The following is a 14,923-nucleotide window of genomic DNA, read 5'->3' as shown; positions in this document are numbered from 1 at the left end:
AAAGAAATCCCAAGAAGTCACACACTGTTTTCCGTCTTTGAATGATTTCCACTCTGGAAATAACAAAAGTGTAAAGATAGAGAACAGATTAGTAACTACCAGGGGGCGGTGAGAAGGAGGGAAGTATGGCTATAAAAGGGCACTTGAGGGATCCTTATGGTGAAAGACTGTCTTGCATGTGACGATCAATGTCGATATTTTGGTTGTGATACTATACTAGTTTACAATATGGTGCCATTGGGGAAACTAAGTAAAGCATACTTGGTATCTCCACGTGCTTTTTTTAAACCTATTTATTTATTTGGCTGTGCCAAGTGTTAGTTGCCACACTTGGAATCTTCATCTCTGTTGAGGCATGTGAAACACAGTTGCCTGATCAGGGATCAAACCCAGACCTCCTGTCTTGGGAGCCGCAAGTCTTAGCTACTGAGTCACCAGGGTAGTCCCTCTGCACTATTTCTTACAACTACTCATGTATCTACTATTACTTCAAAGCAAAAAAAAAAAAAATTAAAGTACATCTTCTTTTGACCAGTTATCTCAAGTCTGGAAATTTGTCCTAGGAATAGAACCCAAAAGACTAAAGTACTTTAAAGGCACCAGATGTTCAAAACAGTAGTATTTACAACAGGAAAAAGGAACCATTTTGTGTCCAAACAGCGACACAGGCAAATCATGACACAGCCACCCAAGAATTATGCAGTTGTTTGATACAGCCACAAAGAAATGTTATCTGAAAAGGGAGGATTCAAAATTGTGGTACAATATGAAATCTCTGTGATGGGGCTGGAATACATTGCAAAAGTTTTAATAGTTACTCTGTGTGAAATTATAACAAATGTTTCCCTTCCCTCAAGTTATCTCTAAAGTTACATGGTTTTTACACGGTTTGGGAGTGGAGGGAATGACAGTAAAGGACATTTTTTATGTTTAATTACAAACGTCAGAGTTACGACGAAACTTCTTTAAATCTGTCCCTCCCAGTAGAAAAACTTCGTTTTTCAGGTTCCAGGATTGGAACAAGCGTGTATACAAGGACCCACAGTCACGAACCTAGGGCAGGTGCGATTGAGGCACCCGTTTCAACCGCTGCAGCTGCTCCAGCACTGTGCTCACGGCCCCATGTCCACAGCCCCACCCCAGGACCCCACCAGGATTCCGACGAAGAGATCCCCTGAACAAGGGCGAGAACGCAGCCCGGAGGTGCAGTGACCACTCCAAGGTCATCATAAAGCCGGCAATCGAGGCTCGGCCGAGCCCAGCCTAGAGCTCCAGGACTCTGAGTCGGGGTCTCGCTCTCTGCCCCGCATCCCCGCCCCATCCCGAGTCTCGACCCCGAGGCTCCCCAGCGGCGAACTCCCACGTTGCGTCCAGACGGCGTCTCGGCCCCCAGACCTGAACTGGACGCCCCCACCTTATGCCCGGGGCCAAGACCCCGCGAACGTACCCCTCCCCTAGACCCTTCCCCTCTTCCTTTTTCGCCCTCTCAACCCAGCTTTTCCCGACTCCGGGAAGAACCGGGAAGAGAAGGCGGAGGGGAGCGAGACGCCGCGGGATAAATACTGTGGCCCGGCCCCGCCCACCAACATCACTTCCGCCTCGCGACAAGATGGCGGCGCCCTGGCCCTGCCACGCAGACTTCCGCCCGGCGCCGAGACTCGGAACCCACTGCGCGTCGCGTCGGAGGTGAAATTGGGACGCGCATGGTGTGGAACTACAGCCTGGGTGCGAAGGGGTGCGTCTTTGCCTCGTGCCTGGCCGGGGGCCTGGAGAGAAGGCGAGCCAAGGGCCCTAGCCGGGGTGTTCCGGGGAGTCCCGCCACGTGGGAGGGGGAGGAGCTGAGTCGCTGCCGGAGGGACGCGCCGACTGGGGGGGCGGGAGGCCACGTGGGTGGGGTTCCGCTCAGGGTCCGCGAGTCCTTCTCCCTCGAGTGACTTCGTTACCCCTTTTCGCCTCATTTCTCAGGCATCATGTCGGAAGGAAACGCCGCGGGCGAGCCCAGCGCTCCGGGAGGGCCCCGACCCCTCCTTTCTGGGGCGCGGGGGCTTATTGGGCGAAGGCCGGCACCTCCCCTCACCCCGGGCCGCCTTCCCTCCATCCGCTCCAGGGACCTCACCCTCGGGGGAGTCAAGAAGGTACCCGACTACGCTGAATTCCAGGCACTAGGGGGTTTAACTGAAGGGCCTACCGTGTGCCAGGCGTGATGTTGGGCCTTGCGAATCTTGTCTTCAGACTTCGGCCTGCAATTTCTGGGGAGCCTGCCCTACCTTCAAGTCAAGATACTGGGTCCAAGATGTTGACATGGCTCTCAGAGATGGCTGAAGAGCAGAGAATCCTAATTAGCTCAGAAGCAACTTGAGCAGGGTTTATTTCCTTTTGGTGTGTCTTGGATACCTTTCAGAAACCCGTGAAAGCCACGCAGACATAAACTTTGCCTGCAATTTAAGAGAGTTCTGAATTTGCCCAGGATCCCAGTGTGCAGACTTCTGGTCCAAAATATTGAGTCTTAGGTGTGATATTAGAGCCTCTGTGTCTTCTATTATGTTTGTGACTGTAGATGTGAAGGGTAGACTGTAAAGAGAGTGGGGAAGATGACAGAGCATAAAGCAGCCAGTTTTTGAAGACCTCAGTTTCTCTTTATAAATTCTGGTGGCATTCTAACCCAATCATCAGTTTGTGAATGCTGGCAGATCTGTCTTTGCCATTTGAACCTTGCTGGTAGAGCTCATTCTCTATAATACTGTCTGGTCTTCATAGCAGTTTGAAGATGAAGTGTGAGAATAGGTAAATTCCTCTACTGTTAGAGTCCTGAAGGGTTGTCCTTTCAGGAGGCAGAAACTAAGGCTGCCATTTAAATGTTTTTTGATGCCCCTTTCTATATATAGCTTCACCGTTGCCTTGGCATGACATGCCTTCTTTTCAAGCACCTGTCCATTTCAGTAAATCTTAGACAACAGTATGGAATGTGCCGAAGAGAGCCATTTTGGTCTTCATCCATGGAAGATGCCCTTTGGAAGTTTTTCTTTTCCTCTGTACTTTGGGACCAGAATTTACCAAATCAGTGACTCCTGTATTTTACTTTCAGAAAACCTTCACCCCAAATATCATCAGTCGGAAGATCAAGGAAGAGTAAGTAGCTAGGCCTCCTGAATACTCTCGCCTTGTTTGTGCGTGTGTGCTCAGTCGCTTACTTGAGTCCGACTCTTTGCCACCCCATGGACTGTAGCCCCCCAGGCTTCTCTGTCCATGGGATTCTCCAGTCAAGAATACTGGCGTGGGTCGCCATTCCCTACTCCAGGGGATCTTCCCAATCCAGGGACTGAACCTGAATCTCTTGTGTCTCCTGCATTCTTTACCACTAGTGCCACCTGGGAAGCCTTACCTCTTTGTTTACATGCTCTGAATTTGGACCTTTGGGGAAATAACTAAGTAGGTGGCTCGGAAGTTTGAATTTGTAGATTTAGTTCTTTGCAGTAGTGATTGCTGACCCTGGCTCCCAGGTGATTCTAATGTGCAAGCTTTAAAAAAATACTGATGCCTGGGAATCCATCCTTAAAATTGTTTTAACTTATTTACAGTGAAACAGTGATTATCTTTTTTTAACTTTTAATTTTTTATTGAGGTATAACCATTTAACAATGTTGTGATAGTTTTAGATTGACAGTGAAGGGACTTGGCATTACATATACATGTATCCATTCTCCCCCAAACTCCCCTCCCATCCAGGCCTCCACATAACATTGAGCAGAGTTCTGTGTGCTATACAGCAGGTCCTTGTTGGTTATACATTTTAAATATAGCAGTGTGTACACGCAGCCACAAGTTCAATTTCTAAGTCTGTGAGTCTCTCTCTGTTTTGAAGTAAATTCATATGTATAATTTCTTTTTAGATTTCACATATAAGGGATGTTATACAATTCTTCTTCTTTGACTTACTTCAGAGAGAGATTATGTTTTATAGCCAGAGTTGAGAGCCAATAGTTTGGGCAGAGATGGATCAGGTTTTCCCTTACGTTCTTTTGCATTGCAACTTTCCTGCTTTCAGTCAATACCAAAAAAAAAAAATATCCACATTTGGGGGCAGTCTCTATAATTCACCTTTTGTGTTATAGTTCTTCAAAAAGGTTAAGTACAGTAAACTGAAGGACTCTGCCTCATCAAGGAAGTGAAAGAGGTGCTAGACCACCCACACAGGTGGGTGCTGTGCTTCTCATGATATAGTTGTTGGCTCATAAACTCCCCTCTGGTGGAGCACAGTGGTGTGGGAGAGTGAGACCAGTTCTTGGATGCCGGCGACGTCAGTAGTTTCCTTTGACCCATTCGCTTTTCCAGGCCCAAGGAAGAAGTAACCGTCAAGAAAGAGAAGCGTGAAAGGGACAGAGACCGACAGCGAGACAGCCATGGACGGGGCCGGGGGCGCCCAGAAGTGATCCAGTCCCACTCCATCTTCGAGCAGGGCCCCGCCGAAATGATGAAGAAAAAGGGTACAAAGCTGCCGGGGCTCTGGGAGGAAGGAATCAGTGGATTTCAGTGCAGACTGCCCAAGAGAAGGACCAGGGTGCTGGTATTTCCCCCTTGCTCCCAGTTTAGCCTTCCTTGCTGTTGGCTCCTCCCTCACTCCTGGTGAACTATGGGTGGTTTTCCACAGGGAACTGGGATAAGACTGTGGATATGTCAGACGTGGGGCCCTCTCACATCATCAACATCAAAAAGGAGAAGAGGGAGACAGATGAAGAAACAAAACAGATCCTGCGCATGCTGGAGAAGGATGATGTAGGTACCAGTGGACTAGGGGAAGGGGCTTCTTTTCTGATGAAAAGCACTTCCAGGGAACCAGGATGGGGGAAGCTCTCTAATGTCCTGCAAGTCTGGTGAGCGGCAGGAATCTTTGATTAGAAAAGAGCTAAGGTGGACTGTGGGCTTCCAGGTGGCTCAGTGGTGTAAAGAATCCACCTGCAGTGCAGAAGATGCAAGAGACACAGGTTCGATCCCTGGGTCATGAAGATCCCCTGGAGAAGGAAACGGCAACCCACTCCAGTATTGTTGCCTGGAAAGTTCCATGGACAGAGGACTCTGGAGGGCTACAGTTAGACACAACTGAGTGACTGGGCAAGGTGGACTGCCCTCCAGGTACGTGTGTATGCTGGCCCTGCTGTGTGACCCCCCAACTTTTCTTTGGCAGTTCATCGATGACCCTGGGCTTAGGAATGATATTCGAAATATGCCTGTGCAACTGCCGCTGGCTCACTCGGGCTGGCTTTTTAAGGAAGAGAATGAGGAAACAGATGTTAAACCACGGCTGGCTGGCCCCAAGGAAGAGGATATGGAGGTGGACATGCCTGCTGTGAAAGGTACTCTGTGTCAGTTAAGGTCTCGTCTCCTTTTCTCCAGCTGTTCCCGCAGGAGTGAGCCTGCCTGACTGTTTTAAGATTTGTTTATTTATTTTTGGCTGTGCTGGATCTTCGTTGCTCCACACCAGCTTTCTCTAGTTGCAGCAAGTGGGGGCTACTCTTTGTTGTGGTGTGTGGGCTTCTCATTGCAGTGACTTCTCTTATTGCCAAACACAGGCTCTAGGGCCTGCGGGCTTCAGTAGTTGCAGCTCCTGGGCTCTGGAGCACAGGCTCGGTAGTTGTGGCACGTGGGCTTAGTTGCTCTGCGGTATGTGGAATCTTCCCCAGACCAAGGTTCGAACCTGTGTCCCCTGCCATTGGCAGGAGGATTCTTAATCACTGGACCACCCTTTTTAAAATAAGTCACATGACTATTGGATCCCTCTTTCTAAGCACAAAGTTTCCCTCCAGCAGATCAGGTGGAAGGGGTGGGTGCAGTGAGATGGCCTAGAGGTGGCCTCTGATAGCCTTCCCTTTCTGTTATCTCGGGCAGTAAAAGAGGAGCCCCGAGATGAGGATGAGGAAGCCAAGATGAAGGCTCCTCTCAGAGCAGCCAGGAAGATCCCGGGCCTCCCGAAGGACGTGTCTGTGGCTGAGCTGCTCAGGGAGCTGAGCCTCACGCAGGAGGAAGAGCTGCTGTTCCTGCAGCTGCCAGACTCACTGCCCGGCCAGCCACCCACTCAGGACATCAAGCCCATCAAGACGGAGGTGCAGAGCGAGGACGGGCAGATGGTGGTAATAAAGCAAGAGAAAGACCGGGTATGCTCGTGAGTGCTGTGAAGATGCACAGGACCTGGAGGGGAAATAGCCACCTGGAGGGGGAAGCAGAGTGGTGTCGCCTGTAGTGAAATTCGAGAATAATACGCATTTGTTCTTTCTGCCTGCAAGGGGTTTAGGGCTCTGTGCTTCAGCCCAAATTGTGAGTGTGTTTATTTTTCACAGTGAACTATTTTGGACTTTTACAAATGAGAGAATATAAGTTCTCATGTACCATCACCTAGCTTCAGCAGTTACTGATATTTTGACCATTTATCTGTGATTTGGGGTTTTTTTGTTTTGTTTATTGACCAGTGGCAGGCATTCCCAGGAAAAGGCCCTCTCTGGGAAGCTCATTCTTTGTTTCTTTTTTTTTTTTTAGTATTCTTCATTTTTTTAAAGGGCTTCTTTGGTGGATCAGACGGTAATGCGTCTGTCTGCAATGCAGGAGACCCGGGTTTGATCCCTGGGTTGGGGTGTTAGTTGCGGCATGCTAACTCTTAGCTGTGGCATGTGGGGTCTAGTTCCCTGCATTGGGAGTTCAGAGTCTTAGCCACTGGACCACCAAGGAAGTCTGGGGAGCTCATTCTAATCTTTGCTGCTGATGCCTCCCTTTGGGAAAGGGTTTGTTCTTGAAGGATGGAGGAGACAGCTCCTCAGCCAGCTTCCGTCCCCTGATCGTCCTCACAGGAAGCCAGGCTGGCAGAGAACACTTGCACCCTGGCTGACCTGACAGAGGGACAGGTTGGCAAGCTGCTCATCCGCAAGTCGGGGAAGGTGCAGCTCCTCCTCGGCAAGGTGACTCTGGACGTGACGATGGGGACCACTTGCTCTTTCCTGCAGGTGAGAATGAGTCCGGTCGGGGTGGAGGCTGTTCAGGATGTTGATGACTTGGTGCTGAGTACGGGGGAAGGGCTCTTGGGATCATTACATTCAAGTCATAGGACTGAGCAGTGGCTGTGTGGTCTTGTCTTTCATCTCCGTCTCTGTTGATTGGCAGGAGCTGGTGTCCGTGGGCCTTGGAGAGAGCAGGACAGGCGACATGACAGTCCTGGGACACATAAAGCACAAACTTGTCTGTTCTCCCAACTTCGAATCCCTGCTGGATCACAGACACCGGTAAAGCGAGCAGATGGAGGACGGTGGTGACTGTGCCCACGACTGCTGTCTGCTCCAGACGTTTTGTTCTCAAATCTGTTCGACCCAGAAGGGGCCTGTTTAGCCCACCCACTCCAGCCATTGTCCCAGTTTTCCCCACAGGGCCCACACGTGGCTCCCTTCCACGGCGGCTGTGAACAGCACGATGACCTTCCCACAGTGAGGAAACCGCACATCCTCGCTGCTAGGGGGTTGGTCCCTGCTATTTATTTTTATATTTATGTCTTAGCTGTTCGGCGGACTGCACCCTCCCCAGGCGGAGAAGTGTCGGTCTGGGCAAGGACAGGCTCCTTCTCTGGGGATGTCTTGGTTCTCAGGGTAGGAGACGCTATTGCTCCCTCCTTCCTCCCAAGAGGCAGCGCTTGAGAGAGAACAGAGATGTCTGGAGTCTGAGACTCAACCTCAGTTCTGTCCATTACTAATTGTGTGACTGAACAAACTACCTAACCTTTCTGAGCCTCAGAGTCCTCATCTGACAAATCGAGGACGATACCTACCTCACAGGGTTGGCGTGAGGATGCTGTGGAATACTGTCGATGAAGTGTCCTTGCACAAGGCTGGACACACACTGTAGGAGCTCAATAAATGTTAGTTTAGTTTTCCTTCGCCTGAGTGTTTTCAAACAATAGATTCCAAGGATCTCTCAGAAAAGGTGAATGGAACTGCTCCCCACATTCTTACTCCATGTCCCACCCCTCTGGACTGATGCTCTAACGGTTTGAGTTTGGGCCTCTCTGTGCCCTTTTTTCTCCTAAGCATCTTAGGCAAGCACTTCCTGTTCATTGCTGTGAGCCCCTAGCCATAGGTGCCATCAGAAGAGAGGAAAGCAAAGACTTAACTCCTCCCAGCCCTACAGGTGCCTTTGGGTGTCACGGTGGTCCCAGGACTCATTCCTCCCACCCTCACCTCTTCCAGCTCCACTTAAATTATTTCTCAGAAGAAACCTGTGACTGCTCATAGATAATTATCACCCCACCAACTCAAACACTGCTGAAAAACAGCCCTGGGTGAAAAAGAAAGTGGAGATGATTGAATAATGACCTCATCAACACTTGACGGATGACCTCTCACTTCAAAAGCTTTAAGTTTGAGAAGCCTGCCTTTGTCTCCTGTCCCGGCATCGGCTTGGATCCCGCTCTCCCTGGCCGCACTGGCCTTGTAGTTCATTGTGTCGTCTTGTTCCTTTCAGCAGCTCAGCACTCTTGACCCATCCAGTGTGTGGTCCCTGAGGAGCAGCGTCTCTTTGTTTATTCCTTGTCTGCAGAGCAGGATCATGGAGACACCTTGGAGGTTAGGGAAAGCCGCCTGCTGCAGTGTCTGTGGTCATTAGACACAGCATTGCAGCTCCCTTTGCTTCGAGCTTAGCAAACTGCCTCTGGAACAGTTGGGAACCACACAGGCTCCATGAGAAATGCTCCCTCCTGATGTAGCTGGCCCTAGAGGTTTGGGAAGGATACTCCTTTCTTTAGTCTCCTTTCTGTTCTTGTGTTAGTTCCTGTGTTGTGTCTGACTTTTTGCAACACCATGGACTAAAGCCCAGACTCCTCTGTCCATGGAGTTCTCCAGGCAGGCATACTGGAGTGGGTTGCCATTCTCTTCTCCAAGGGATCTTCTCAAGCCAGGGATTGAACCTGGGTCTGTCAGCATTGCAGGCAGATTCGTTTTCTGTCTGAGCCACCAGGGAAGCCCTTCTGTTCCTTGAGCCTGTTTTGAAATTCATCACCGCTGGGCTTTTCACTAAGCCCTTCAAGCTGCCTCACCAGCAGCTAGGAGGTGGGATTGTCTATGTAGTCCCCACATTGCCCCTTCTTAGGTAAGAGCTCATTGAGCTCTGCTAGATGGTGCTGTTCTGGTTTCTCTCGTCACTGTAGAGGGCAGCTGAGCAGAAAGGGTCTTGAAGACGTGTGCCATGGAAGTCCTATTTGGTCTAAGACAGTTTTGATGAACCAGCTGCTTTTTTGTTCTCTGAGCTTTAATGTTTGCTCCTTTTCTACAGCTAATGCCTTGCCAGTAAGTCTCCATTGTAATCCTTTCTCTTGGTTTCACGGGGCCATGCTGTGGCGTGTGGAAATCTTAGGTCCGTGACCAGGGATCCAGCCTGTGCCCCCTTCAGTGGAAGCATGGAGTATTAACTGCAGGACCACCAGGGAGGTGGTCCCTCTCTGGGTTTGTTTGGTTCAAAAACTCTTATACTTTTCTGGGCTAACTCAAAAGTCCCTGCCTCAGTAGACATTTGACGTTTCACAGCCTTTAATTCTCTGATTATTCCACAAAAACTTGAGGAAGAGCTTGTATCACTTTATAGCTCACTGTTGTGCCATTTCATGTGTATTGGGGATTGAACATTATGACCCTGAATCAGAGTCCCCATAGCCTGTCTTATATTCCTGATATACAGGTTGGACAGTAGAAGTGTGGGGAGAAGACAGGACACATCTGCTTTCTTGGACAAGCCTCCAAAGCATACATTTGTACTGACAAATAAATACAAGTAACAGGAGTAAAAAGCCCAAAGCCAGGTTCACGTATGAGTGAAAATGATGAAAATTTATTACAACCCGTGTATGTATGTTAAGACATGGAAAGTAAACTATAGGCTTGTTCGTTTCTTAACTATGTAAGTGACAGAATGTGGGCTTTAGAGTCCAGATTGAGTTTGAATATAACTCCACCAGTATAACTTTGGAGGAAAATTACTTAACTTCCCTAAGCTCAGTTTTACTCATTTTCTAAAAAATTGAGAGAATAGTACTTTTAAAAATAAAGTTTCTTTTAAATTACAATGGACACAAAGTTTTTCTTACGCAAGACAAAAGAGTGCTGCTATCAGTATGGGATCAGCACAAGTAGCAGAAAACTAGACTGGCAGTGATGTAAGCAATGGGATGTTTAATTATCTCATGTAGCCAGCAGTCTGGAGATAAGATGGTTCCAGGGTCGGGTGGCAGCCAAAGCTTGCCAAAGCCGAGATTTTCTAGGGTGCGTGTGTTCCACCATCTTTGGCGTTGTAAAGTGGCTAGAACAACTCAGCATCATTTCTTAAAATGAGAGTGTTCAGAGCCAAAGCAGGAAGCGAAGTACATAGCAGTAAAGGAACTTTCTCCTCATTCTGCTTATGTCAGGGAGGAATATGCTTCAGAGGCCCAAAGAGCTTTGGCCTTGTGTGTCTGATACAGCAGACCACATACCCACCCTTGGCTGGGCACTGGCAAAAAAGGATGGGTGGACCCGTTTGTCCCTTAGCACTAATGCCTTGTTGCCTGTGAGGCAGGGTTTTGTTAGGAGGGAGGAAACAGGAAAGGCAGGTATAGATGGTTCATGATAAGTACCACCATGATAAAAAAATGCTGTCTATTGTTAAATCATAAAGTCTATCTAGGTAGAATTTTTTTAATGTTCAGTTATCTTTTACTCTAAATACCAGTTTTAAAAATAACCAGTTTTAACATTTTAGCGCATATTCTTTCAGACTACAAAATTGTGTGTTACATATATAAACATGCTGTTTTATTACTGATTTCATCTCACTCAAATACAGTCCTTCCGGGTTAATAATAAGTATCTTGTACTTCAGATATTTCTTATCTAGCTGAAAATATCAGAGACAATGCCCTTTAATTCTCCCAGACCTACCCACCTGGTCTAACTGATTCACACTTGGCTCTTTAAAGGAAAATAGGCTTATTTCTTAGGTATGTGTGATATGCTCAGTCATGTCTGACTTTGTGACACCATGGACTGTAGCCCACCAAGCTCCTCTGTCCATGGAATTTTCCAGGCAAGAATGCCAGGGCAACTTGCCATTTCCTGTGGGGGCTCTTCCTGACCCAGGATTGAACCTGTGTCCCCTGCATCTCCTACATTGGCAGGCAGATTCTTTACCACTGCGCCACCTGAGAAGCCTTAGTCACAGTGGAAAAAGTGACATCCATCGCCTTGCCTCATGCAGGATACATTGCAGTTGGGGCATTCCCCTCTTAAGAGGGCTACAGCTGTGGTGACCGATGTTAACAGCTGCTCTGGGACTGTGGTTCAGCTGCCACAGTTCTACTGATGGAGGGTGGAGACTGGGGTGGGGTTAGGTCTCAAGGACATCATCTGAAAACATGGAGACAGGTTACCAACTCTAGGAGCCCCTCTGTGTGGCCAACTGCTGACTTGGTTCTTCTGAAGCACTTCTGTCCCCTTCCATTGGGGCACTCACTGGTCCAACACCCTGAAAGCCGAGGCAGAGGTTGGACTTCCTTCTATTTGGCTAATTTACATTTAAGACCCAGTTGGTTGGGGAAAAAAAGCAGTTTTGATAATCATTGGCCCAACAGTTTTATCTTGCAGACTTTTCAGGATTCAGTGGAGAAACAGAAACCATTCTAGGTACCCTAAGTAGAGAAGTTTAAGACAGGAAAGTGCATATTTTTAGACCTGTTGGAAAGCTGGAGGTGTGAGCCCTAGGTTGAATCTCCAGGAATCAGAACCCTGGAGAACTGGTCCACCAGAGGAGCTATGGCCTTGGCTAAAACCAGGAAGGCGGAGACCAGGATGGAGCTATGGGTTCCAGAACACCCTGTGTGACTGCAATCCAGGGATCAGGAAACACCCACAGTCTTCAACTACCTGGAAAACCACAGAGCTAAAGGTTGCACCCTGGAAAACCTGAAGAAAAATCCCCACACACGTACTGAGCGCTGTCTGCATGCTCAGTACAGTTCCAGTTTTAGGATGGTCAGTGACAAGACAGAAAACCTCTGTCCTGGTGGAATTTGCATTCTACCAGGAGGGAGGGAGATAGTAAGTAAGTAAATAGCATTTAGACGGTGATGGGTGCTTAGGAATTTTTTTTAAAACTAAGTCTCTGACTGGTAGTGTCACAAATAGAGTAGGCTTTGATGAAAAAGTATCTGAAGAAGTGAACTAGCAGATCAGTAGGAGGCGGCTAGAATCAGGATCAGCATGGAGACTGGCTGGAGCTTACACCACGACTGGACACAGTATCAGAGGTGGAGTGACTGGCCCAGGTCCTACAGGGTTTTGAGGCTGTCGTAAGGACGTTGGCTTTATCCTGAGGGAAATGGGGCTTCCCATGTGATGCTAGTGGTAAAGGATCCACCAGCCAGTGGAAGAGCCACAGGAGAGAGGGGTTCTATCTCTGGGTTGGGAAGATCCCCTGGAGGAGAAAATGGCAACTCTCTCCAGTATTCTTGCCGGGATAATCATATATCCATGGGGTGAAAGAGTCGGACACGACTGAAGTGATTGAGCACACACGCACTAAGGGAAATGGTTAGCTGTCACACGTGTCTCTTGGGTTTCAAAAGGCTCACATTAGCTGTGGGGTTGAAGCAGGGGTAGAAACAGGGGCAACAGTTTGGAGGATATTACACTGACCCAGGCAACTGATGGCAGTGGCTTGGACCAGGGTTACCAGTGGAGGTATAGGGAAGGAGTTGGATTTTATCATAGACACTTATTTCAAAAGTAGACTCATCTTGATCTGCTGATAGAGGAAATGTGGCAAATGAAAGAAAGGGAAGAATCAAACCGCTGAAGCAGTAGGAAGGTGGCCTGTACCTCCACTTTTCAAATCCAAAACGGTAAAACCTAGTTCACACCCAGAATCGTAGCACAAGAGATTTTGGGAAATGTAGCGTCCCCCTTCTAGGCCCGGTAATCCAGGCTGACGTTTTATGAAGTGGTAATTGATGTGTGGTGATCAACTGTACTCACAGAAGTTGACTTAAGGACTCAAGATTTGAAGGTAAAGCTTTCTGTGACCATGTCATGCTGCCAATACAAAGTTCTCTCTGATTCATTCCCTCAAAACAGTGTATTCCAAATGAAAACAATACCTAAGACTGACCATACTGAGCGTGACTCTCACACCTCTCCCTAGGGCAGGATAATACAGGAATTATTTTAGAAACAGCTCTTCCACTATATAACATAACATTAATGCCTGCAGCAGACTCCATCTTTTTCACCCAAATATTCCCTGATTTCTGAACAATTTTGGTCTTTCCAATTTTTCACTATCTTAAAAAAATGTGATAATTTTATAGTTAAATTGTTTCTGATATCCTGTTTATTTCCTTAGGATCTTTTTAAATTAAAAATGGCTTTGTGGTGGGGGGGAGAAGGGGAGTGGGACTTCCCTGGTGGTCCAGTGGTTAAGACTCTGAGCTTTTAATGCAAAGGGCATAGGTTTGAGCCCTGGTTGGGAAAATAGGATCCCACATGCTGCGAGGTGTGGTGGGAAAAGTCTTTTTTGACTTTAGTGAAGTTGCTCAGTTGTGTCCGACTCTTTGCGACCCCATGGACAATAGCCAACCACGCTTCTCCATCCATGGGATTTTCCAGACAAGAATACTGGAGTGGGTTGCCATTTCCTTCTCCAGGGATTTTGACTTTAAAAGTGTCAAATTCTATGACATCTTTAAGGCTTTTGGCAGAGCGCATCCTCCAGAATGCTTGCACCTGTCCACATGCCCATCAACAATGTGTAAGAGTTGCTTGTGCAATTGTAAAGTTAGATGTATAATCAAGATTCTGCTTTTGAGCTATATAAACATACAAAGACGCTGTGCTCGTGCTCAGTTGTGTCCAAGTCTTTGTGACTGCAGGAACTGTAGCCCACCAGGCTCCTCTGTGGGATTTCCCGGGCAAGAATACTGGAATGGGTAGCCATTCCCTTCTCCAAGGAATCTTCCCAACCCAAGGATTGAACTTTTGTCTCCCATATTCCAGGCAGATTCTTTACCACTAAGGCACAGCTGCTGCTGCTAAGTCGCTTCAGTCGTGTCCAACTCTGTGCAACCCCATAGACGGCAGCCCACCAGGCTCCCCCATCCCTGGGATTCTCCAAGCAAGAACACTGGAGTGGGTTGCCACTTCCTTCTCCAATGCATGAAAGTGAAAAGTGAAAGTGAAATCGTGTCTGACTCTTGGTGACCCCATGGTTTGCAGCCCACCAGGCTCCTCTATCCATGGAATTTTACAGGCAAGAGCACTGGAGTGGGGTGCCATTGCCTTCTCTGACTAAGGCACAGGGGAACCCCCAAAAGATGCTGACCTATACTCAGCTGATCTGCTCCTCATATCCTTTCCCTTCTGTATCAGGCCTTCGAGCATTTCTCTTGGCTATCTGCTCTCATTCCCTCACTATCTCACCAGAATCATGGCTTTAAACTCTGCATGCCTATGATTCTCAAGGTATTATTGCAGCCAGGACCTCTCTCCTATCTCCCAACCTTATACTCAGCTGCCACTCCTTCATCTCTTCATGTATGTCTAGTAGGCAACTCACCCTTGACTGCCAATTTTGGGAAATACAGACACCAAGAAGCATATTAAGATAACCCATGAGGGTCCCATCAGCAAAGCCTTGAGTCTATGGGACAAATGACTCAGGTTCTTCCACAAATTTTAAGGGAAAAAAGAAGAACCTATGGATTAAAAAGAGATTTGAGAGATAATGTTAATTGGTTGTAATACATAAACCTTTTTAATATTATTCTTATTTTAAAATTTATTTGTATGTTTTATTAAGTATACTTATAAATATTTTATTAAATTTATAGATACAAATAATAAATTTATTAAATATATAAATAAAATATATTTTA

General features: G+C 47.6%; 1 protein-coding gene across 3 annotated transcripts; it reads left to right on the top strand.

Moving 5' to 3' along the window:
* Positions 1-1,597: 1,597 nt before the first annotated feature.
* Positions 1,598-7,903, top strand: POLR3D (RNA polymerase III subunit D). 3 transcript variants are annotated; one of them, XM_070375501.1, is made up of 9 exons: positions 1,598-1,725; positions 1,966-2,135; positions 3,086-3,129; positions 4,333-4,484; positions 4,649-4,773; positions 5,183-5,351; positions 5,884-6,149; positions 6,837-6,989; positions 7,147-7,903. In XM_070375501.1, exons 1-9 carry the CDS (start codon positions 1,704-1,706, stop codon positions 7,267-7,269), a joined length of 1,224 nt encoding a protein of 407 aa, XP_070231602.1. In that variant the 5' UTR covers positions 1,598-1,703; the 3' UTR covers positions 7,270-7,903. The 3 variants fall into 3 exon arrangements, with proteins under 3 accessions (XP_070231602.1, XP_005895377.1, XP_005895376.1); XM_005895315.3 differs by having other exon boundaries at positions 1,604-1,735; XM_005895314.3 differs by having other exon boundaries at positions 1,604-1,777.
* The last annotated feature ends 7,020 nt before the right edge of the window (positions 7,904-14,923 follow it).

This window comes from Bos mutus, chromosome 8, assembly GCF_027580195.1.
Source record: "Bos mutus isolate GX-2022 chromosome 8, NWIPB_WYAK_1.1, whole genome shotgun sequence".
Lineage (NCBI taxonomy): Eukaryota > Metazoa > Chordata > Mammalia > Artiodactyla > Bovidae > Bos > Bos mutus.
The sequence above is the reverse complement of the archived record's forward strand: the minus strand, read 5'-3'. Positions and strand labels throughout refer to the sequence as shown.